The following is a 24,079-nucleotide window of genomic DNA, read 5'->3' as shown; positions in this document are numbered from 1 at the left end:
CTAAATTTATTATTTTCATGCTAATCTCATCCTTTCTACCCTAGATTCAATCCTAATATTATTCCCCAGTATTATAAATTGATTAATTTTACATAAATTATATCCATCAAAAATTAAATAGCTACAAATTATTCGTTAAAATGCAATAATTAATGAAATAGAATTGCTCTTTCAAATATGAACATGGCTCCCACTACAGTCATATTTTTTTTTAAATAATCCATATGATGTTAATGCTTATAATAATAATGCTGATGAACAGCCCCATTAGAATTAAAATAAAATTACTCGAATCTTAATTGAAATTAGGCTAAAACCAGGAAAATTATGGAATGATAGTAGGAAGAGGCTGAGGCAAAAGAAAAATAAAATTAGGATAAAGATAGGTGTTATATTTTGACTCAGAAATAAATTCTGTTTCGATTGTTAATCAACTTTGGTTCAATTGAACGCATGCAAATATTTTTCAATAAAAAAACTATCACCACAATAATATTTATGGAAATGGGAGTTAATAATAAAATGTTAAAGAGATCAAAGACAGAAGGATAACCATAGAATCAATATCAGAGACGTGAAATTTTGAACCTGTGAGTTACACAGACACACTCTGGCGTGAGTATGAACGGATAGTGGTAATATTGTGGCTAGTATCAAGGGTTGAAGGGGGCTCGGAGGGGGATAGACAACCGCATGCGATTGATAGGGTGCAAATGGGGTCGACCGCGCCTCTTCTAACTGTCGTATTACACGCGTGTCATATTTATTTAATATACTGTAGTTCTGCACCGCTGAGAGTATTATATGCATTATTATTTCTACTTATAGCTTTAGCCCACCCCACTGATTCTATTGTAACCAGCAAGTGTTCTATTTAGATACCAGTTTGCTTACTAGGGTGAGTGCGATATTCAAGTACTCTCAAAATTATACTTTTTTTCCTAACAACATTGCATTTCACGATAATCTCTGGGCGTACTACTGACAAGACTTACTTGTGTTATCAATGTTGAGATAAGTTGTTAGATAACGTGATAAACACTCACCTGAAACAGAAAAAAAATATTTTTTTATTTTCTTTCCAACAATTAACTAGTAAACATGTAATTCGTAAATTATTATTCAACGGAATTTTTTAGGTGGAGAAATTAAGTTAATTGAATTCAAATTTAATTGGAATGATAAAAAAAAATGAAGTTGTTGATTTAATCCCAAAATATGGCTGAAAAAAAAAAAATTAACTAAATTAAATGTTTTTTTTTGGACTTTTAGAAAAATAATGTAGTTGATTTTGCAGCTGACTATTAATTAATCGAATTAAATATTTGTTCTCATGTATTTACATTTGTGTTGACTAAATTGCGTCATTGTGAGATTTATATATTTTATTATCACGAATGTTAGTATTTTTTTCCGTTTTTTTCCGTTTATGAAAGTTTATTTAATTTTACACCTGTGCTTATAACAATTATGAACAAAATTACTTATTCCTTATCAATTATTTCTTATATTGAAAAAAGGCCGGTACACATGTTTAATTACTATGAAGGTTACTACATTGTTAATTTTTTAAAATTGGTAGCTACAAGCATTGGTTTTGTTTTGAATAAAGTTCAATCTTTTGAAATAAGTATAAAATTCCATACATGTTTCATTGTTGTTTTTATAGAAATTATTAAAGTGATCCAAAACTTTGGAACGGTAATGCATGTATACATTAATTAAATTGGATCATTACTAACGTAATTATTGTTGCTCTTAGCACATATAGAAACTTAATAAAAATATATGAAATTTTTACTAACCAGAAAACTATTTAACTATTTTTATTTAAAAAAAAACCTAGTAATTTAAAATTTTTTTTTTTCGCCAGTAAATATTACGGTAAATTAACCGGTAAAAATTACCATAAAAAATTTTTTTCCCGTGTATCATTATTGATTTATGACTTCAGTTCATTAAAATAAAAAATTATCTATCCAACCATATTTTTTAGTTAGTTTAACTAGGAATATTACTTCGCTGTATTCAACCCCAAATTTCCAACTAATCTTTTTTCTAGTGTACTATTTTACTGTAAAAAAAAATGCACTACTATATTGTGTTCTCAGTAAATTTGACTCGAGTTGACAAAAAAAAAAAAATAACAATAATAAAGCATCAAGTTGGTGCACGTCATATTTTATCATCGTCGTTATGAAACTCTTCTCGTTTCACGTAAAAGAGCTGAATCTCTTTAGTGATACAGGACACATAACGTGATGAAGAGCAGAGGACCTATTACTCGATATAATAAAATTCACCCAAAAAGCCGGTTCTCTCGAGAGATGATGAGCCCTTATGAGTCTCACATTGGCGTAGAACTTAAAATAACCACTGCAATTATAAAATCAAATAAAAATTTTATTCTATCATTTTTTTCCTTTTTTTTCATTTCAATTAAAACTGGTGATATTTTTCATAGAAATTGATAGGTTGCAATTGAGATAAAGACGGAAATAAATAAAACGATAAGTAAAGTAAGAGATTGATTACTAAGCACATCTATTATGATAATAGACTTTTCGCACGAGTTAAGTGTTTATGTTTGACAAGAGAAGTGTCAAAATCCGAGTAAGTAGGCATCCGAGTAAAGTCAGTATATTATTAATAAATTAAGAGTATAAGAAAGAGTCAAGCGGGGTTCTTTGATCTTCTGGTAATCAGCCGACTGTATTTACAGGCAGAGTTTAAAAAATTATTAAACTCTTAGATATAAAACGGTGGAAAAAAAAAGTGACAAGATAATTTAGTTGATAATCAACTTATCAGTTTATTTAAATGAAACTTAATTATGTTATTTGCATATTTTTAATTCAATTAAGCTATTACAAAACATGAATTTTTTATACCGAGATAATAAATTATTTTAATTGTTTCTCTTTCTTATTATTATTTTTCAGCATGAAAGTTGTAGTCGCGACGCATAAATAGATCTGCTGTTCTCGATCGTTTTGTAAAAGCTTTTCGAATTTATTCTGCATGGCAGTCACGTTAGAATTCCAAGAACGAGAATACTTATGTTTGAGAATTAGAATGACTGTGGTCTAGAGAGTATATAAGTATAAGGAACCCAACAAGTATGGATGGAGTCTTGAAGGCAAGGGAATCCGATCGACGTGACCGGAGAATCGGTCGAGAGTCGAGGGCGAGTCGATTTGCTATTCATCGCGTCTGCGAGATGCACGATTATATACCAATGTCGACAGTACATAAGTTAAAACGCGTGTTTTAGCAGCATATATGTGTGTTTTTTATTCTTATGATAGATGATGAATACTTTGAGCGATGAATTTCCACTGCCCAATTATCGATGAGACCATGAAGCTCGCGAATCTCCGGTTGTTAGGGTAGTTAACGAGTTCGTGGCACGTGACAACACACGACTGCACGTCGTATCGTATATGAAATCATCGTAACATGTTGGTATCAGAGACTCCAGACAGTTGAGAACCACTTGAACGTCCGGTGATGGGGACCACGCGGGTCCTTACTTAGAGGTTCTCCAACAACACGGGGGCCATGACGGTGGTGAGACAGAGATGACGACGTCGCAGACGACGATAGAATGAGAAAAGAAGAGGGGACAAGAAGCCAACAGGATCGTATACCATTCCATCAGCACCCTAGACCTTTTCAATTTTAAATGGGGAACATTTTGGCCAAACTCTCATCCACTTTTCCCAAATCTATCTCCAACTCACTCAACCTCAACAAAATCAATGCAAGAAAAAATACATTTTTTATTCCAACATTTGCTGATTTTTATCTTCCCTTAAATTGGGCCAATAGGTTCTAGTTTTTTGTTCAATGTGAAATTTAAGTCTTTTTCATTCTAAGAATGAAGCCGGACTTATTCCAACAAAGGGACAAAGAATTCAACCAACCTGTCACTGCTATTCAATCATTGCCCCCAAGATCAATCGCACGATAATTAAACCTAGAAAAATTAATCAGACCTAACATGAGGATGTGAATCGTACGCACGATCCTGTATTGAGAATGGTGAAAGAGTCTAATAGATCATGTTGTACTGAGTGAGAGGAGTAAAGGCTTCGTCAGTAACGAGGATCGGCAGCGCCGACACCCACTGACAAACGCGCTGCCGTGTATCCCTTTCTTGTTGGACTCCTCTACTGTTTCTCACTCGATGCGCCAGACAATGTTGCCGGGTTGTGCCATTAAATACATCAGGGGCGTAATACATTTTTAAATTTCAAAAATCATCCATTTTTTTCTTCATCAAATAAAAGTGTTGGTGACACATAAATTGACTGCATTGAATAAACATTTGATGATAAAAACTGATAAAGAAAAATAGGTGAATGACAAAAGAAATATAAACTCACAGGGAATGAAGCAACGTGCATATGTGTGTGTGTGTCCGAAAGACTGTGTGACAAACAAGAGTACCGAGGGGATAAGTTGATGTGTATAATAATCAAATCAACGGACTTCCGGGTGGGCAGTGACTCTACATTGAATAAGATATATCCCACCAAATGAGGAAAAAACTTGTTCGTTTCTCTTTTCCACATTAGATGTGATGTTGCATGAATTCAATCGCAATAACAGACAAGTCTCGTCTGCGTAGGCGTTTCTCTCTCTTTCATATTAACGACGCATTTTTATCAGGACACCGATAGCCGTTTGATAAATAAATCCAAGGTTTATTTGGACTTTTGTATCGCTATATTGTATATCACGATAAGCAGCAACAGTTTCATGTTTGAGTGATCCTCTCTCTGCCTATGATGAGCCAAGTCAACATTTATTGAATCTAATATTTCAATAAACACTTTCTGTGACTATGATCGCGTGACTTTTAGCAATGCTCAGTAAAAGAATAAAAGCTTGTAATTTGGAGCAAGGCCAAATTCGCAAAGATTCTTCCCACGCTGCAATATATTATCATTAGAGTAACATCCTTGGAGCTTATTGGATTGAGTGTAGGATACGCCAAAGGGCGAAATAGCAGGGGTTGTAATTGGCCAATCGATTGCCAGAACATTCCGCGGTCCTTAGCGGAGAAAGAGCTAGAGTTCTCCCTCCTCGAGTGGTCGAGGGTTCGACTTTTCGCTCAATGGTCCAAAAGCAACCGAGGGTGGAATCCATCCTGATATTTCTTATACAAAAGAGAACCTCCCACTTATGGATATATTAGAAAATATAATCCAAGTGGAGAAGAAAGAGCTACTGGATCACGGATAAATGCTTACACGCCCAAGTCGATTGATAATTCAACGATTATCGTTGTCAGCAAGCAATAAGACTGAGATAACAGTTGAAAATTTCAATGAACTCAAATCACATCAGTTGGGGGATAGGGGAATAAGTTTATCATTTTTATTTGGTAGTTTATCTCACTAGTCATTCTGGAGAAAAATTTTTTACAGTCACGGCCAAAATTATTATTTTAAAGTTTAGTGTTTTATTTTAATACACATGGTGGGGTTTAATATGACGTCACTCTTTAAACACGTTCGAGTGCATTAAGAGTGACTCGTGACGTTCATAACCTCATCTCTTTTAATCCTTATAAAAATTATATATGAAAATTTTTTTCTATCTGAATTCAATCTATCATATATTGCACGCCGGTGATTGGATGATAATTTAAACCTTTTAACCAATGAGAAAAATGTCACTCACTTTTTCGATATCTATCGATTATTGATCAACTTCATATGTCCATTAAAATTAATGTACGATTTGATTAGATAGACGTAACTCATTTGAAACACTTTTTTTAATGCATTTATATTTAAATAATCTGAGTTAATTATTTAATTTGATATTAATCATGCATTAATCATATAAAATTCAGACTAAAAAAAATGTCATACTTTTCAGATTTGATCTTTATAATTTTCATCTAAGATTCATATGTAGCCAATTTCAACAATATTTCGAATGTTAAATATTAATAATAACAACTAATTATTGTATTATTGTTGTTGAGGTTATAAAAGGTTTTATCTAAGAGTTACAATATTGTTCCTCCAACTATAAATTTTTTTCACTGTTAATCATTCGCAAAATGACAAGATTACTGTACATTTTTATGATCGATGCAAGAGAATAAAGTAAACAAGGAAATAAATTGAGTAGAGAAGAAGATGTGAATTATGCGACAATTTATTTATTTTTGTTAGTTATCAAGGTTTATTTTGTGGTCAAGTCAAGTTTGAAATTCGATACAGCGGTGCTCATCGTATCTCATATCGAAAGAGCGTAATGTTAATCGAAGAGACACGTTCTTTCATTTTCGCCTGGTTCGTTCTTGAAAATACAATATTTATGTTGATGCCAGGCGTCTGACGCGGGTATTTAAGTTGTGTAAATCCAATAAAAACGCCAAACCTGCAATAAATAACCTCATGGTTCGTTTTGCGAGGGGATAAGGTAAAGAAGAAGAAGAAGACGACGACGACGAAGAGGAGGAAGTGAAAAGAAAAAGAAAGAGAACACGAAGGAAGGTGAAGAGAAGGTCTGGGTTATATTATACCTGGCAAGCCGGAGGGGCCTTCGAGGCCTTCGTCTTCTGAACGAGATGAGAAAGCCATGACTGAGGTGGGTGGGACGTCGCGGGGGTGACCAAAGGACCTATTTGAACGTGCTGGAGTAAAGGAGGGCCAAGAGAAAAAAGAGTTTTGACCCTGCGTAACGGGACCCTTTCCTCGCTTCTTTCGCGTCCATAACACCAATCGGTCTACCCAAATGATAGTGTTCAACGCTCTTCTCGAAAGCCATCATTCCAACCTGTATATGGAAACAAGACACCTCAGTCAAAATATCGATGAAAATTTCTTAAACCCCTCAACCACGTGGTTATGCAATCAGTCATTTTTGTCAAGAGGAAAAATATTCAGAGGACCAAGTTTCTGATGTCCTGATTACGAAGATCATGAGGGACATTACAAGGTCATTGCGGTTGTTGAGATTCCAAAGGGAAAGCAGAGTCTCCACAATCTGCTTGACGTCTCTCCAAGATGATTAATCATTTTTATAATTATTTTTGTGCATTAATTTCCGTTGTTTTTATTTTTTTTGTTTTCTTCTCCTTTCCTTTTCATTTGGGTACGATGGTATGTCCTATCTTTTAATACAATTGATGTTGGTTTTATTGAAGAATTTTTTTTTTCTTTTCAGTGTTGCTGCAACTTTGTTATGATGAAGAATGCAACGAGGTCGGGGTCTTGATGTTAGGTGACTTAGCTCTCTCAAGAGAACAATCGTCTGCAATTTTCACTAGGCGCGAGCTAACCGAGCCCTAGATATTAGCATCGGGTGAGGCGAGGCGTGGCGTGCAAAATGCAATTACGCGAAAGCGTACCCGATAAGTTTTGTCTCCATGTCATTCTTCATCAGACTGAACAAATCATTTATTAATCTACACTATCTATTTTATTAGCCTTTTAATATTATATCTACTGTTAACAGTTATCGTGGAATATATTTATATCCTGGATTTTATTTCAACTTCGTCATCAAATTAAATTCTATTACTTTCTAATTTAAATGATGTTTTTGAATTTATTCTCTACATTTTAGGCATGATTGATATTTGGAAAAAAATTAATTTCTAATTAATTAATAACAATAATTATAAGGCCTTTTTATTTCCTATAAGTCTAATAAAATATTTAAAAAATATTCGTTTTTATTCTAAAGTTGGTAATGGACTCCTAATGTTAATAATAATTAAAAATTATTACTTATAAAAATTATTTTAATGTTATGAAACTCCTTGATAAGGTGCAAGACTTTTTTTATAAACCAAAATAGGTAACACGGAAAAAAATTAGCTACTTGATTTTTATTGGTTAAATTTAATTCCATATTGTTTCATTTTTATTTCTTCGATTTGATTGGTTTTCCAAATTTACCGGTTAATTTAAAATTCGTATTATTATTATCTCTTTATTGTTCAGTAAAATGAAATAAAAATAAAATAAGGAAATAATTGTATACAAGTACAACTAAAAATTGAATTTTAATTAATTTAATAATTACAAATTGATAGAATGTTACTACCACGTAGAATTTATTATAATATCTTTTCGCATTTCATAAACTATTTAATCTATTTATTTTATCAATTTTATTCATTCTTAAACACTGTTTGAACCATTAGCTCTTATCAATGAACAAGTAAAATAAAATATAATAATAAAAATAAAATCAATTGGTTCTGAAGGCGTTGGCGAGTCTGTTTTATCAACTAAGTAAATTCTTGAATTTTTTTTATTTCCATAAATTTCTCTGGTTCTTACATTTTTACTGAGCACCAATACATGGCCTTGAATTTTATTCTTTTTCATGCAAATGAGAAATCGTTCGATTCTTTTTCTCTCTTTAGGGGTTTTCAAGAAAGAGTTATGGTCAGTCGCTTTCACTGGTGAACATACGAGGCTTCAATTTAAGCATCGATTGAAACTGACAACATCCCCTTGATATGTATCATAAATGTCGACGATTAATCTTACAAGACAAAGAAACAGAACAACAGCCACTACTTATAGACTTTAAATACTTCAATATAAAAGTGAAAAAAAAAAAAAATTAAAACAAGTCTGATTGCATGGAAGAAGAAGCTTCCGGTAAACTTGTAGATGCATTTCACACATTTTGGAGCAATTACGTAGCATTAATGGGAATGACTCTACACAACATTCTCCAGTGTCTTGTCGTCTGGATGTATATGTGGCAGAAAGTGCACTGGGATCGACATACGAGAAGCTACCAAAGTTACAAGAGGATAAAAGGATGCTCTTGGTGTATATGCCTGAGGCTTTTACGACCAAGCGACGGCCAAGTTGAGTACACGAGGAGCACACGCATTATCTAAATGCGCGACACTCTCGTTGCTATCCATCGTCCCTCTTGTTATATTCCCCCTTCACTTTTTCTTCTTCTTCTTATTCTGTTTTTTCTTATTCACTATCTATATGCTCTTTTCTCGCTGTCGTTGGCTCTACACGCAGACAAATCATGTTTACGTGGAGAGGAAAAGAAAAAAAATTATTCGTGAGATCCATAAGATGAACTGCAGCTTGAGTGCAACACTTCTAAAAGATACCCAACGGCCGTCAAGTGGATAATTTTCAACTCTTTTTTACTTTACATTTCCGACTTCAGTATTTCTAAATATCTGATAACTATTTTGTTTTTCAATAAATCATTCTTTTATTTAATGGCAAAAAAGAAGTAAGTAATATTATTCTGTTTCATATTTCAAGTAGATGAAAATTAGGATGATAAAGCCTCATTTAAACCTGAAACTGTTCTTGCAAATATGAATATGACCAATATTATGATAACTCTCTCTCTCGACTTTAATTAGGATTTATTTATCTTAAGTTAAATCTTAAGAAAGGATAAAAATAGTCGTTAAATTTTGACACAGATAATTTCATCATGAAAAATAATTATTCTTTTCGTTGGTAACTCCAGCAAATGGAGTGTTTGATGAATACAAAGAATTTTACTTGGTGGCTAATCGATTTGATGGTCCACCGGATGTCTAGTTGAACTAATCCCGAGTCCAATCGATGTGTTAGCAAGTTAAAATGAACGACAACACGTGGAAGAGTGTGACTCGTAGAGAGATGTGTACTCATCAGAAAGTGTCGAATAATTAAATGTATCAATTTACATAAAATTTGAGTAATAAATATCGAGTGCAGACAATGCACGACTAATTTGTTTATATTTAGTTTACAACTGAGACTAGTGCCCACCAGACCCCATTCTTTTCCATCAAAATCAATCCCGTCATTTTTGATCAACTTTACCTTTCAAAATATCTCCATTAGTTTCATTATTTTACAATACTCTAGAGTGATGATAACAGCAGTAATTGTAATCGTAACTATGCTAAATAGCGGATATAGTTTTCTTCCTAAAGCTATTTCTGCTTGCACCCGATGAGCGAAGTGAGCTCAAGTTAAAGGGAATGCGAAAATTACGACCTTCTTCTTCTCTTCTTCTCATCTCTCCCTCTTTTACTCGGATGGAAGAGTCGGGCAAACTCGAGGCGTAACGAATCATCAGCGCATCCGGCGTATTCAAGCAACGATCGCTCGTAAATCGACGACTATAATACACTACAGTTTTCATAATTCGCCATCGTTGTTTTCAATCAAATTATTCTCCTCACGACTCTACACTCTTTCTGGATCTTAAGTAGACTTGAAAAAAGAATTGATAAAAAAATAATCGTTAAAAGTTGATCAATTGGCGGGCATTAAAATAAAATAAATATAGATGTGAGTATTGCGAAATGGGCATGGAAGGAAAAAATAATAAAATAGAAGAGTTGAAATGAAGATGAAAAAATAATAGAGTGTCGTGTAGGGGCATGCAAATAACAAGGGGCGCCGAATGTTTTCAAGCTGGCTAGTAAACCAAGGGAACGAGCGTGTTTCACCGATGGTTAGCGTCAAATATTTGGTGCGTGCGCGAGGCATGGCAACGTTGCGCACTGCACGCTCCGCGGATGAACGAGAATGAACAAACGGTCCAAGAGGAGAGACCGAGAAGAGTAGAGAGACTGAAAAGCACGGGGACGCAGACTCGCGGCTTCTATCCTCGTTGGTGGTACACACCACGCGCGATACCGTCACGCAAACTAATTGAGTAGTTGCTTTACCCACAACATCACTGAAATTATTTTATGCTATAGCAACTGACACCTTAAGTAATGAAAGAGCTTTTTTGACATTTTTTTTTTTCGCTGCAAAAATTCTCCAGCCTATTTTGAGAATGAAATTCAACAAATAATCCAGTCATGGTGCAATTAAAAATAGGATTGATGAAATTATTATTGCATTGGGAATGCGCGTAATTTACATCAATGATTTGTGCGCATTTAAGTTCATTAATTGGTGAACTCTAATATCGAAAAAAAAAGTGACCGGTATTTTCCTTAGACTCACGAAGAGTAAATTAGTTTCTATAAATTATATTCGAATTTTGCATCCTTGAAAAGATATAGAAGGAAATGTGCGACTTTAGGCAAGCAAAAATTTATTTTTTAGAAAAATCTCTTTTTTGAATCAGCGAATTTTTTTTACATCGAAAATACACTGTTCTGAATGGTGTAATGAATTTTGCGATTAAAATTGCAGTATAGCTGGGTTATTTATATATATTTACCATCAGCTTTATTGATTGAAACATTTTTTGTCCATAAATAAATAATCCCTATAAAAAGATCACTTTTGATGGGATATTAAATTAAAAATAAATTTCCGAACAAATGAGTAAACATTTTAGCTCAGTAAATACAGCATAATTGATAGCTATTTTGATACATGTAAAGTTTATAATACTTGGATGAAGGGTTAAAATAATAAAATAAAGTATGTCGGAAATGCAAAAGATTGATAGTGCAATTTTCGGTGGATCCTGTACACATTTATGATGCCTGGTGTGCAACGATTTAGGTGACAGCTGCTTGGTGTCATTGACAAAAGTATCTTGGTTCGTGAGCCACAGTAGAGACTTTTATTTCAATAAAAATGACTCATATATCAGACACAGTAGTGCAAAATGACCGAAGAAAAAATAAAATATGTATGAAAGTAAAATGTAAATAAATTACTAAGAGACACAAAGACATACCTTCAAGGCACACACTATACGCTTCAACAAATTGCAAGTCTCTGGATACCGTTAAAGGAGCGAAAGCAGCAAAAATTCAATTCAGTATCTTGTTTTAAGCATTTATATTTCTCTACTCTTATGTGTGTCCACGCAAATAGATTTCATGCCACTGACACTTCTACACCAAAAAATTAACGACAAGGTGCGGTGACCGATTAAATTACTCGTTATACCTAAATCAATGATCATAAAAAGACCAACAAGGAAGCCACACACACACACACACACACACTTGAATGTTCGAGACTAAAAAAATATTCAAATAATACATAAAAAATAAATTTTACGAAACAGGTGTTATGGAGAGCCGATTAAAAAAAAATTCTTTTTTAGTATTTTTCGGATAATAACAATTTAAATTCCAACGCCACGATTCACCATACAAATATTTGAATTATCCAGTTATCTCGTTGTCACACATGTACGTGTCAATTAATTGATCGTTAATATAAATTAAATTAAAAAAAAAAACTAGTCATAATAAAGTAGGTTAACTGAAATAAAAATGGGTCTGGACGGATTTTGTCCACTGACGACAAATTTCCCATTTATTTAAATCCATAATTTTGTCATCTTTTGATTTATTTTATTTATAAAAAATTTCTTTTATTATTAACAATATAAAATTGTTTAATTACACAAAATTATTTACAACAAAATTTTATTTTTTTAAAATCTTCTAATATGGTTTAAAATGTATCAAAATGTAAAGATGTAACAAAATTACGAATTTTAATAATAAACCTCGTAAAAAAAAGTCCCTAATGGGAAGTTAATAAAGGATGGAAACAAAATAGAATGAAAGAGAGTAAAGAGATGTTAGTTTAATTGTGGGAAAACTAAAAATGGTTGTAGGTGTGGTTACTGTCTAGACGCACCCGAAAAAGGTTTAAAATGACTTCCTACGTAATTGTGGACTGATTCCTACAATAATTATGTCGTTTTAAACGTAAGAAGAGTTTATGAGAGCAATTCAGAGGTAACTTAGCTCTAAGAGTCTTTCTCCAAGTGGTAGGAGTTGAGAAGAATAAATTTGTAAAAAAGAAAAATTTTCAAGTATTATATAAAACTGTCGACTAATTTTTTTTAATTATTTTAAAATTACAAAAATAGGAAAAAATAAATAAAAGAAAGTACTTGTGATGATTATTTCACTGTATTATGGTTAGTTTTTCAATGAGTAAAGAGAATTGTGTAAATACAAGTACTCTAAATAAGGCATTAGTCACATGTGATAATGATTAAATGACTGGGACCTGTTCACTAACTGGTGTTATAAACAATGTACGTGTAAAGTACTGCCCACTCGTTCTTTTGAACCGCCTTGTGTTTAAAGTTGGAAGTGCAAACGAGCGCAATCACTGAGGATGGATATCGCTCGTAAAGTATCTCCGTCAAGCCTGTCTGATATGCCTCAGGCCTGGTGGATTCGTGGGTTTACCACGTGTTCTATCAGCTTAAAAAAAATATTTTTTAAATATGCTTATAAATACCAGTGATAAATTTTTATTTGTACATATTTCTACATACTTGCATCATACCACTTTGTTGTCACTTGTTAAAAATTTGACAAGTAAATAACATTAATTATATCACTGTTAGTTATTATCACATATTTTTAAAACTCATTTAGAGATGAAACAATTTTTAGAGAGACAAAAAATAGCAACGTAGAAAAATAAAAATTAACACTCGAGCATAAAAGTGTGAAAAGATTTTTCCGTTGAAATGGTAACAAACAAATCAGGTGAGGAAGGAAGCCACGATTGTTAGATGGTATTATTCAAGGGTGGTGTTACGTGAAAAATGAAGCGCGAAGCCATTGGTCCGTGTATCAAAGAGACGACTGTTACGAGAGAACCGCGGAGTCCACCACAAAGAGTCAACAGTATCTCTCTTTTACTCTTGTCCAAGTTGAAGTGGACATTACATTGAGTTTGTTGAAATGATTTTCAGCAGACTTTAGTTGACGAGTCTTTCCGTTTTAACAATGATAGTAATTAGTGTAGAGTTTTGATTGTAACCCTCTGTTAGAATCTAACTTTTCAAAATAATTATTCACCTACTTATTGTAATTATTAAAAGTTATTTGCAGTGAATAAATGGTGGAATTGTTTCAAAAATAAAGTTTTAATAAATATAATTGTCTGCTCGCAACAGGCAGGTGCAAATTTTCATGATTCTACAACCGCAGATGTTTTTTTCAAAATGAATTTAAAGACCTTCTATCATTAACTTTTGCTTCACGAATGTCTGAAAAAAAGAACTTCTTCTTTCGAGATCTTCAAATAGTTGAAAAAATTCGGTGTATTTGTTAACACGGATAGTTACTATGTTGATTTTTATCAGACAATGTGATCAGTTTAGAACTGTTATATTTTCTTTTTAACTGTTGCAATATATAATTATTAGCAAGAGGAAAAAAATTACTATGGACACTTAATATTTATTGCAATTAATAAAATCAAAATATCAGAATAAAATTATCTGAGTGTTAATTAGATTTTAATGTTTCATTGAATTGATCATTTTTTTTTTTTTTTGCATAACAAAATTTTTTTTCTAAGCGTAACATCCATATATATTTTAAACCACTTGAGACAGTTTAATTCATGTATTTGCAACTGAATAATATTCAACTAAATACTCATGAATAATAATAATAATTAAATAAATACCAATTTCAACATATCCAAACTAAACTGGTGAAAGCAAATGAAATTAAAACTACCCGAACTCTACTATAATTAATTTATTCCACAAAGAAAGAAATAAAATGACCAATTTCTATAAACATATGTTGATTTCATTTTTTTCTTCCGCAAGTTGTCATTAAAATAATTAGCATGTATAATAATATGCAAAATGTAACAAATTCATTAAGAATAAATTTCTAAAATACGACATTTGGGGTGACAAAGAAGGTGCGTGTACCACGCAAAGTTTTCATGACCCTCAGCGAGTTCCTTCGTATAATAGGAACCCCTGAAAGTCTATCGTTAAAGTCACCCCTTTGTTAATTAACAGTCGGACTTGCATAGTCGTGGCTCGTCATCAACTTTGTCGTCGTGTCACGCTCCGCGGCGTCTTCAGGTTCTTTCTCAACAAAACCCCTTAAACACTTTCAGAAAAAGTGTACAGAATACGCGACGAGAGCTCAATTACAGTCAGCTATGTAAGCGTGGATTCTTCTTCTTTTTTCACGATTGCAAGGAGTATCGGCACGCAAGGAACTCCCGGACGATGCCACGCTGGAATGAAACCGATCGGCATAGAGCTTTATCGATCGCGGGAAATCTTCGTTAGTTCCTTTGCCTCCAAGAGCATCCCGTAAACGGTAACAGATGCAGCTGAGAGCTAAGTCGAACGACTAAACTAAGGAAATAAGATAAATATAAATGAAAAAAAGCTACGAGTCAACGTAAAATGGAGTCTTATAAATATTAATCTGTCTTCTAAAATGGGAAAAGGGTGAAGAAGAAATGACCCACGTGCTGTACATACGTCCGGTTTTATAAGAATTTTTTTCGTCAAACTTTTTTGCCTCCTTGTCCTCCTGAGAAACATCCAATTTCGTCCAGGGCTAACATTAGAAAGTTTATGAGCCATGAGGACGCTTAAGACTGCTGTAAATTAAAATGCAAACTACGTAACACCCGGGATAGTTAGAAAAAATCTTTTTTTTCTCTCTGTTGCGTCCGGAAATTTTAAGTGTACGATCATTATTATCAGTATCTTTTTGGTGTGTCAAATTGACGGTAAATAAACTCGCAGCGAAACAAATCTGATGAATTTATGTATATGAATTTTATTGGTCGGGTGTGGCTAACATGACGTCATACATTTTTTGCCACATATTCTCCATAATAGCTCCGCTTACCAGCTATTACATTCAGAGACACGCCTCTCTCATCGCCCACAACTGCCTCTTATTTCATTTGAAGGAAAATTAATTTTTTATCTTTAAATAGTTTCATTCGAATGAACACACTGTCGAGTTCCGTAATCTTGGAATCTATTTGTCTGATGGACGATACCACACACACACTGATAGTAGAGATTCATTACTGTTAAAAAAAACGATTTTTTAATTGTAAAAATTATTATGTTTTAACTATTAATAAATAATCGTAAAATATGAATTGTTTAGGTTAAATTATATTCCTTAATAATTAAAAAGATTTATTAACTGTTAAGAAATATTTTTCAACAGTTCAAAAGTCTCCTCTACCATCACAAATCTCTTCAGATAATCAATGTTCATATCGTAAAACATCTTAGAAGTATGATCCTTTTAATGTAAATTATTTTTCCAAAAAATAATTAAAATAATGTATTGCTGAATTTTTTTTAATGGCATTTTATCTGATTAAAATTACACGCAAGTCGTTTTATTATTGTTGAATGATATATATATATATATATAGATGTATGGGGTACCAATGAAAAAGACCTGTCAGATTCGATTTTTGAATGAAATAGAGAACGTAAATGCTAATTCACTCCCACGAATTACGTGTCCTCAACATCAAAAAGCTTCGTGTTCGGTTGTGTTGAAGCTAAGATGCCACAACTTTTGTGTCTGTTACTTTTTTTTTTTTTCTTTCAATTCTCATCATATCCACATGCTCAAATAGGTCCGCAGATACCTGGCCTGTTTTGATCAGTTGAGGTACATATAAAACGGAAACGATAGTCTCCTCACCATCATTCAAAAATGATGATGAGAAAAGAAAAAATATGTATGAGAACAAGTATACATATTTCTTAGAATTCTTATCATCGTGTGAAAAAGTTTTACTTTACGAGATATTTTTTATTGAATAAATAGAGAAATTATCACAAAAGAAGTTGAAGTAGGATGAATGTATAAAAAGAATTCCTAATGAGATATTTTCGATTTTATTTTTGTAAAAGAAAAGTAAATTGTTTGGTATTAGTGGTGAGTGTAAAAATGTATTCATTGGAACGAAGATCTTTGAAAGATAGTTAAAGACTCTGAAAATTGAGTTATTGAATATAAGGGGGTGAAAATGAAAGAAAATTTTTTCTCTTGATGGCAAAATTTTTAAATCGATATAATAATTATCATCATTAATAATATGTATAATAAAATAATGTATAATAATTAATAATAAATAAAATATATTAATAAAAGATAAGGTAGGATTATGGCCCAGTCAGTAATATAGTCCATTTATTAATTTTGCGAGCACATTAAATTTTTTATGAGCTAACCCTCAAATATATTAAAAAATAATTTTTTAACAATAAGAAAAAAATTCGAAAAATGATGATTGGTGACAATTTAATCGACTAAAATATGATTAATTAAAAATAAAAAGTGATCCATAATCCTATCTTGTCTTACTATATAATAGATAATAATCATAATAATTGTTTATTAAAAAATAATTATGTCACCCAATTATTTTTAAATTTAAATTTCTAGAATCACTTGTAAATAATAAATTTTTACAAAATAAATAAATCTTTCTTCGAAGGGTAATTTTTTTTGTGAAAGAATAATTATTTTTTGACATTGTAAACATGTTTGCCATTAAACATTATCTATTTTCGATGCTAAACAGTGCTCTTGAACATTTATTCTGGCTCATTAATCCTCGAGGATTGCAAACATTCTGCTTTTTCGATTAATTCTTGGGTGTCAGATAAAAATGGTCAGTGCTCTAGAGCAAATCCTACCTAAGACCTCTTCACGCATGATGATATGTTTTCTTACCCACACAACTGAATTCCCTTCTTCTCTCACGACCAAATCCTTTGTGCAATTTTCATCCACGTATAAAAGTCATTAATAAGAAATATTAAATAACAAAAAAAAAAGAAAAAGGAAAAGATGAATTGTAATTAAATAATAATTTGATTGTAATCAAACTGAAGCATCAGAAGAAGACATTTAAGCGTGAAATTGTCACTGATAACCTGCACTGACGAACAGGTTGGGATTGTAAGAACAAGACTGTGAATCGCGCGAGACACATCACAGATAATGAGACGAGTAAACGAGATTCTTAGGACAGTAGCATGTTGATAGAATAAAAACATACAACTTAAGACAACCGTAAACGGCTCGTTGCTTAGATGTTCGAGTTTACTGAGTATTTAGTGAAAAGATCTCAAGTAAAAGTAACATTTGTAGGAAAAAAGATTGATGTGAAAAAGAAAGATGACATTTTAAAGGAGCATGTTGAACCGTAAATCGTCTTGTGACCATTTGAAAATTTATGCAGATCATTATCCTTCTAACCGGAAAATCCGGTGATTATTTAGGGGGGAAAAAAAAGACATTCCACAAGCATTACGTGGCTACAAAAATTGCGGTCCAATCCTTGTGGCCTGCAGATGAATGAACAATTCGTAAAATTATCATAAAACCATGTATATTAATAATTTGAAAGAAAAATATCGTCTATTGTACGAAATTTTTGAATAGAAACGAAAACATGTTCTTGAAAATAATAAAAATACTGGACAATGATTATGGAGATACGAAGAAAAAAAATTAATTTTTTAATGGAATATTTCTATGTTGGTAACAAATTATTATTTCTGGGTGAGGTTGATTTTTTTTTCTTCTTCTTCTTCTTCTTTCTATGAAATGGAATAAACTAAAACTCTAATACGTTCATGACCTACGTGGGTGGATACAGGTGACCTAGGAGTAGCTCGCGAAATACAGAGAATGAATTCTCCCACGCATTAAAGAGCTGGTTTGCTCATTGAGGAACAATTAGCGGTATATCTCGAGAGTGTAGAAATGCCAAGCGGGAAATAGACGTCGTAGACATCTTAGTAGAGGTTTTAACAACCCACACACAGTAGTCGTTTACAATAGGGACAATGCCGTTTCTTCCATCGTGCTATACTGAACACATGCGACACAAAGAGATGACAGACTTTGTACAATAAATGAGAATGGTCAGTGTGAGTTGGTATGAGTTTTAAATTTCGTTTATTGAAATTGACAAAAAAAAATTCCAATTTCGAAATCTTTTTTTTTTTAGTTTCCAATTTTATAATAATTACTTCCAAATTTGATTGATGTTTAATTGAATAACGGATTTGGAGTTGAAAATTATTGTAAAGTTTTTCTTTTTACCATCTACTGGCCTCTGTCTTTTATTATTAAATCTAACAGAAATAATAAAAATCTGTTTTTTATTTCAAAGAAGAAACGTACGAATATTGATTAGGCATTGGCCGGAGATATTTGATATTCTATTAACGAAAAGAAATACGCGACTGGGGAGACCAATCATTTAACGTAAACTGCATTTTCTTATTTTACTTGGTAAAACTGCAACAGGTTTTTACGATATCATTCGATACCCCTGGAGCCAATAACGGAAACGATAAAATAATTTAGCAGGATAGAAATATAGCTTAACATAATATAAAATTAAAAAGAAAAACAGGACGATAGAAGGAGAGAGATAGAGAAGAAGAAAAAAAAATGTGAGGATGAAGATAAAAGTGATTTTTCGTACAGACACACTTGACACATGTGTGGGGCACTCAAAAGCGTAGGTAGGTTCTTGTCGAGACACGCTCGTTGTCGGAAATAACGACATAATGACACGGTAGGAGATGAGAGTGCCCGGAGTAGGTAAATCCAATATGTAAAGAAAGAAGAGTAAAGAGAAGGCAAGAAACGGCCAGTTGAATGTCACATCACAACGTCAGTTTTTCTTTGGCTTTTTCCACTTCTCCTTTTCTTCTGTGTGTGAATCTTTTCATCGATAATAGAGAAGTCTAAAATTTTTGTGAATAAGTCCAAATCTTTTTAAAGGATTCACGGAAAATACGATCACCCCTCAGTAATAAATTACTCCAATTGACGAGAAAATAAAATTCACAATAGTGAGTTTAATAAAAAAAAAATAAAACGAATGATCGAAAGAAAATTTCTGGAAATTAAATCTATTTTTCAATGAATGATGATTTCTGAGAGTGTAAATAATCATACCAAGAAGTTTATAATGGAGATCAAAATTTGGAAGTTTACATACTTTCTTGTATGTATTTTTTTTTATTTCACTACTTCTATCATGCTCTCTTTAACGTTAAAATCGGCTCAATTTTAGTGAGTATTTAGCCCTGCTATGCTTCACCGCAGCTAAATTACCTGCCTTTTCAGAGCCACACTGCCACACCAACGTTGACCACCTCGTGCGCGCACACGCAAATCAATTTTGTGCCAAGCGCGACCGTCCGAGAGTATTCAGTGTGTACACTTCTCTACGCACGTTGTTTCAAACTCCACCTCTTCTCTTTCACTCGTTGCCACGCGAATCTACCGGAAAATCTCATTGATCATGCTAGTAGTCTAGAGACCTCTTGATTTTATGGTTTTGTGGCACTTTATCGCGTCAATTTCATTTCTCTAAATTCACTTTTAACCATACCTATATATGTATATAAACTTCTCGCCTGTGGAGATATACAATGGGATTATGTATCAACAACTATCCTAAATGAAAAATGTTTTCCCCAAAAATCACCTTTCAAGTATGAGAATTTAGTTGGATAAAATATGAGACAACTTGATGCGAGGGAAATTGAATTATCTTTTTTTTTTTTTTGGAAGAGTAATAACATAATATTTTTTTAATTTTATTTTTAAAGAAAAAAAACTTACCATTGAGACGGGAATAGGTCCACCGGCTCCATTGGGATACGGATACGGCGAGACGAGGTAGCCCATGTTGAAAGAAGAGGTATGCGGCGTTGGATCCACCTTTCCTGCTCAAACAAATAAGAAAACTTGATGTTTATCATGCGATTATATGTTGTGCTTTAACATGCACAGAGCAAAAGAGATTCTAACCACAAATGACAGAAGAAAAAAAATTTTTTCACACAGAAAATCATTATTTTTAACAAGATTCATATTAAAAAAAAAAAAATCATTTTGTTTTAAGCCACTGATATTAACTTTTTAACTGCACGAAAAAATTCTCTAACAACATCTGCAGTGAAAAAACAATTTTATTACTATCGGGAAACATTTCATTACCGTAACAATATTCGTTTTAACGTATGAGTTAAACTAAAGTTTTGTTATTGTAAGGAAACGTTTAGCTACCACAGAGAAAAAAGTTTCTGCGTAGAGGGAGTTTATTAATAATGATACTAGAGATGACAGACGCCATAACCTCAATGGCATCACCTCAAAAAATTAATTCAACTGTTTAATTAATGTACACATTATAAATCATAAGTAATTAAATCTTTTTTTACTGGAATAAGGCATGATTCTTGTAGATGGATTTATAATTATATTAGTATTTAATAATGATAATTAAAAATACTAAACTCTTGATACAAATAAGTATATTTACGATGCTGTTTAAGCCTCATAGCAAAACTATATTTTCTGCCTCCTAAAAATACGTTTTTCTACGAGAAAAATTCACAGTAAATTCAAAGTGTCTTGCATTGAACATATCATCACGTGTTCAATGTTAAACTTCATAAACAAACTATGCACTACGCGTCATAAATGACGTCTTAATTTGGTATAGGAAAGTATAGGGAATCGCATGTATAACCTCAAAAAAAAAAAATTCAACATCGTGATTTTCTGTTGCGTAGCGTAGATTGTAACACATTTTGAAGTGTGTTAAAAATAACTACAAGGTTCTATAGTTTGTCTATAACAATTTAAATTCACTTGAGATGCGTTACTTTAACACACTTTCGATTTACAGTTTACTTTCTAGAATAAAATAGTATTTTACGATAGTAATAAAACTGTTTTTTAACTGTGTGTTATTAAATTCTATTTTCACTAAACTAAGTATCATATATTTGATGCAAATTCACTTCAATTGTCCTGTGAAGAAAACATCATTTTTCATAATTGGTGAAATCTTTTGTTCAACAATGTTTTGACACCATAATACACAGTTCAAAGTATCATAAATTTAGTGAAAGGTAAAAGCGATATTTTTTGTTAAACGAAAAGTGTACATAGTAATGATTAAATGTTAATGTTGGTTTGCAATTGTTAACCTGTTTTTATTTTAATTTATAATATGATTCTCTTCTGTAACAATGGAATAAAACAAAGTCAATAGAGACTCGTAAAAGTGTCAAAGAAAACGTTGAATGACTGCATACCGCAATTTATATAACAAAGGACGATTAAATCGTCGGCGTACGCGCGATGTCTATAAATATACGCACTGAGAAAGCGCACGGCAGCCGACGTGTGTCAAACACAAAACAACTAGACATTCTTGAAAAGCCACGCTAAGCCATTTACACAAATGAAATCAAAGACAGCCTGATCACACTTTGTTTTTAATCGTTACATCGATAATTCTAACTCGATAGCTCGATAAAAGTACTGTTAGTGAGTCAATGTACTGATATTTAAATATTGGACCGTCAATCATTAAAAGGCAAAGTCGTTAAACTTCTGGCTTACGCAATTATTGATCTATTTTATTTAATTTTCGACTACCAGAACTATTTTATTATGATTAATTTTTTTTTTTTTCAAGATACTGTCAATAATTATTCTATTATGTGTAATTTTTTTCTGTCAATTATCAATTGTCGATAACAAAATTATTCCAATTAATTTACTTCACTGTTATTCCTTTGAACGTCAAAAAAAAAAAAAATAAATGAAGAATTTTACTGGTAGTGATGAAATAATTTATGAATTTTAACATTGAAATTAATGTTGAATATCACGAATGATTATGTTCAAAAGGAATAATGAGAGAATAAATTTATTGAAATGTAAAATAATATATAAAGTCAATTAAAACTGTCACTTCTTACGAGTGTACAACAAAAAAAAAAATTTATTAATGATATTCATTCAAGAAATGTCGATCAACCGGATACTCCAACCTATTCAGTGTACAAACATGTTCTAAAATACTAGCGATTAATCAACTAAAAATATTTCGATCCTCTCTTCTCTCCCTGCTTCCCTCTAGAAATGAATTAAAAGAGAAAATGAAGCTAAGTAAAAAATCTGAAGAAATCCCTAGTCAAAATAAATCTTTGACACTACTCAGGACTAAAGAGTATAAAGAACTAAGAGAATCTTTATCGAGACAAAAAATCAACGTGCTCAATCATCATCATGGTTATCGAAATATTTACGATCCCACGCCATTGGTTCTTCATCTAATGATGATGCTGCATTCAACAGCAGAACAAACATGTGATTTGATTTTCAATAATTATCATGCTATTAATTACTCTAGGACGATAGAAAATGACTGAACATAATTCTTGGGTCGTATAATAATATTTACATTCGACTGTATAGATTTTAATAGCTAAATTGAAGTGGGAAATTGGTCAAATAGTTGATGGTTATTGTAGTTGGTCTCTTTGTTTGATAATTATAAATTAAATTTATATGATAATGATTTGTACATTGATAGAAGAGATTTGTTACTGTTAAAGATGATTTTCTAAATATTTAAAATCAATGTTTTTCAACTACCAATAAACATTTTATAACAGTAAAGAAGCCGTAGTTATAAACACATTAACATGTAACGAGGTTATGTTTAACAGTTAAGATAAAATATTTTAAACTTTGACAAAATATTTTCTTCAACATGCTTTTCTTACTATTAAAAATCTCTTGTATCAGCATAGGAATGAGTGAAAATTCATAACGAGAATAGATAATGGCGAGGTTGGTACGCCTGCTAATACCAAGCACGAGACCAAGCTCGAATTGCGCATCGACGACAACGTTTGCGCAATTATCTTAGCGCACATGTGCGCCACACGCCTCGCACATTTGAGTTTATTACCGGCCAAGTATCAGGCACCCCCTTTTTACCCCCCTCCCCCGTTCATCTTCCGTCACTCCTTCTCGTCATTGGACGGAATTCCCCTCGTATAACTCTTGCCAACCAAGTAAAGAACCAAGAAACACAAGTCTGTCAAACTCAAAGTTTAAAACTTTCACTCTCTCTTGTGATATTCTTGTTTGTTTACTGTTCGAGTTAATAAGTCAAAAAGTAAGTTAAGAAACCAATAATGATATAGATTTTTTTCTCTAATAGGATGTCACAGATTTTGGATAATGCCTTGAGGGGAAAAAAAGGATGAATTAAAAAATAAAAAAGATACGCAAGTGTTCTCGTTTATGCCATCATAAGGCAAGCTTGTGTGTACTGGCTTGTTGTCGACTGGTAAATTACTATAATTGTGAAGTTCCGGCGATTTTTAGATTAGCTCTGGTCCATCAACAGTATAACCTGGCCTACCGACCTGCCGACACTAGAAAACGCCCGGTGGTTCTCAAATCTCAACCTCTGGACCAATCTCGCTCTTTCCCTCTTTATTGGAGTAGGTTTTTAAC

General features: G+C 32.3%; 1 protein-coding gene across 3 annotated transcripts in view; it reads right to left on the bottom strand.

Moving 5' to 3' along the window:
- The window catches only part of pan (pangolin), a 107,317-nt gene that overhangs the window by 69,889 nt on the left and 13,349 nt on the right, over positions 1-24,079 (bottom strand). For all 3 annotated transcript variants that reach the window (XM_035095244.1, XM_035095246.1, XM_035095245.1), the window contains exon 3: positions 20,372-20,475. In XM_035095244.1, coding sequence (XP_034951135.1) covers positions 20,372-20,475 — 104 coding nt within the window. The remainder of the gene's footprint in view (positions 1-20,371; positions 20,476-24,079) is intronic.

This window comes from Chelonus insularis, unplaced genomic scaffold (assembly GCF_013357705.1).
Source record: "Chelonus insularis isolate UGA/USDA-ARS -01 unplaced genomic scaffold, ASM1335770v1 contig_131_pilon, whole genome shotgun sequence".
NCBI lineage: Eukaryota > Metazoa > Arthropoda > Insecta > Hymenoptera > Braconidae > Chelonus > Chelonus insularis.
The sequence above is the reverse complement of the archived record's forward strand: the minus strand, read 5'-3'. Positions and strand labels throughout refer to the sequence as shown.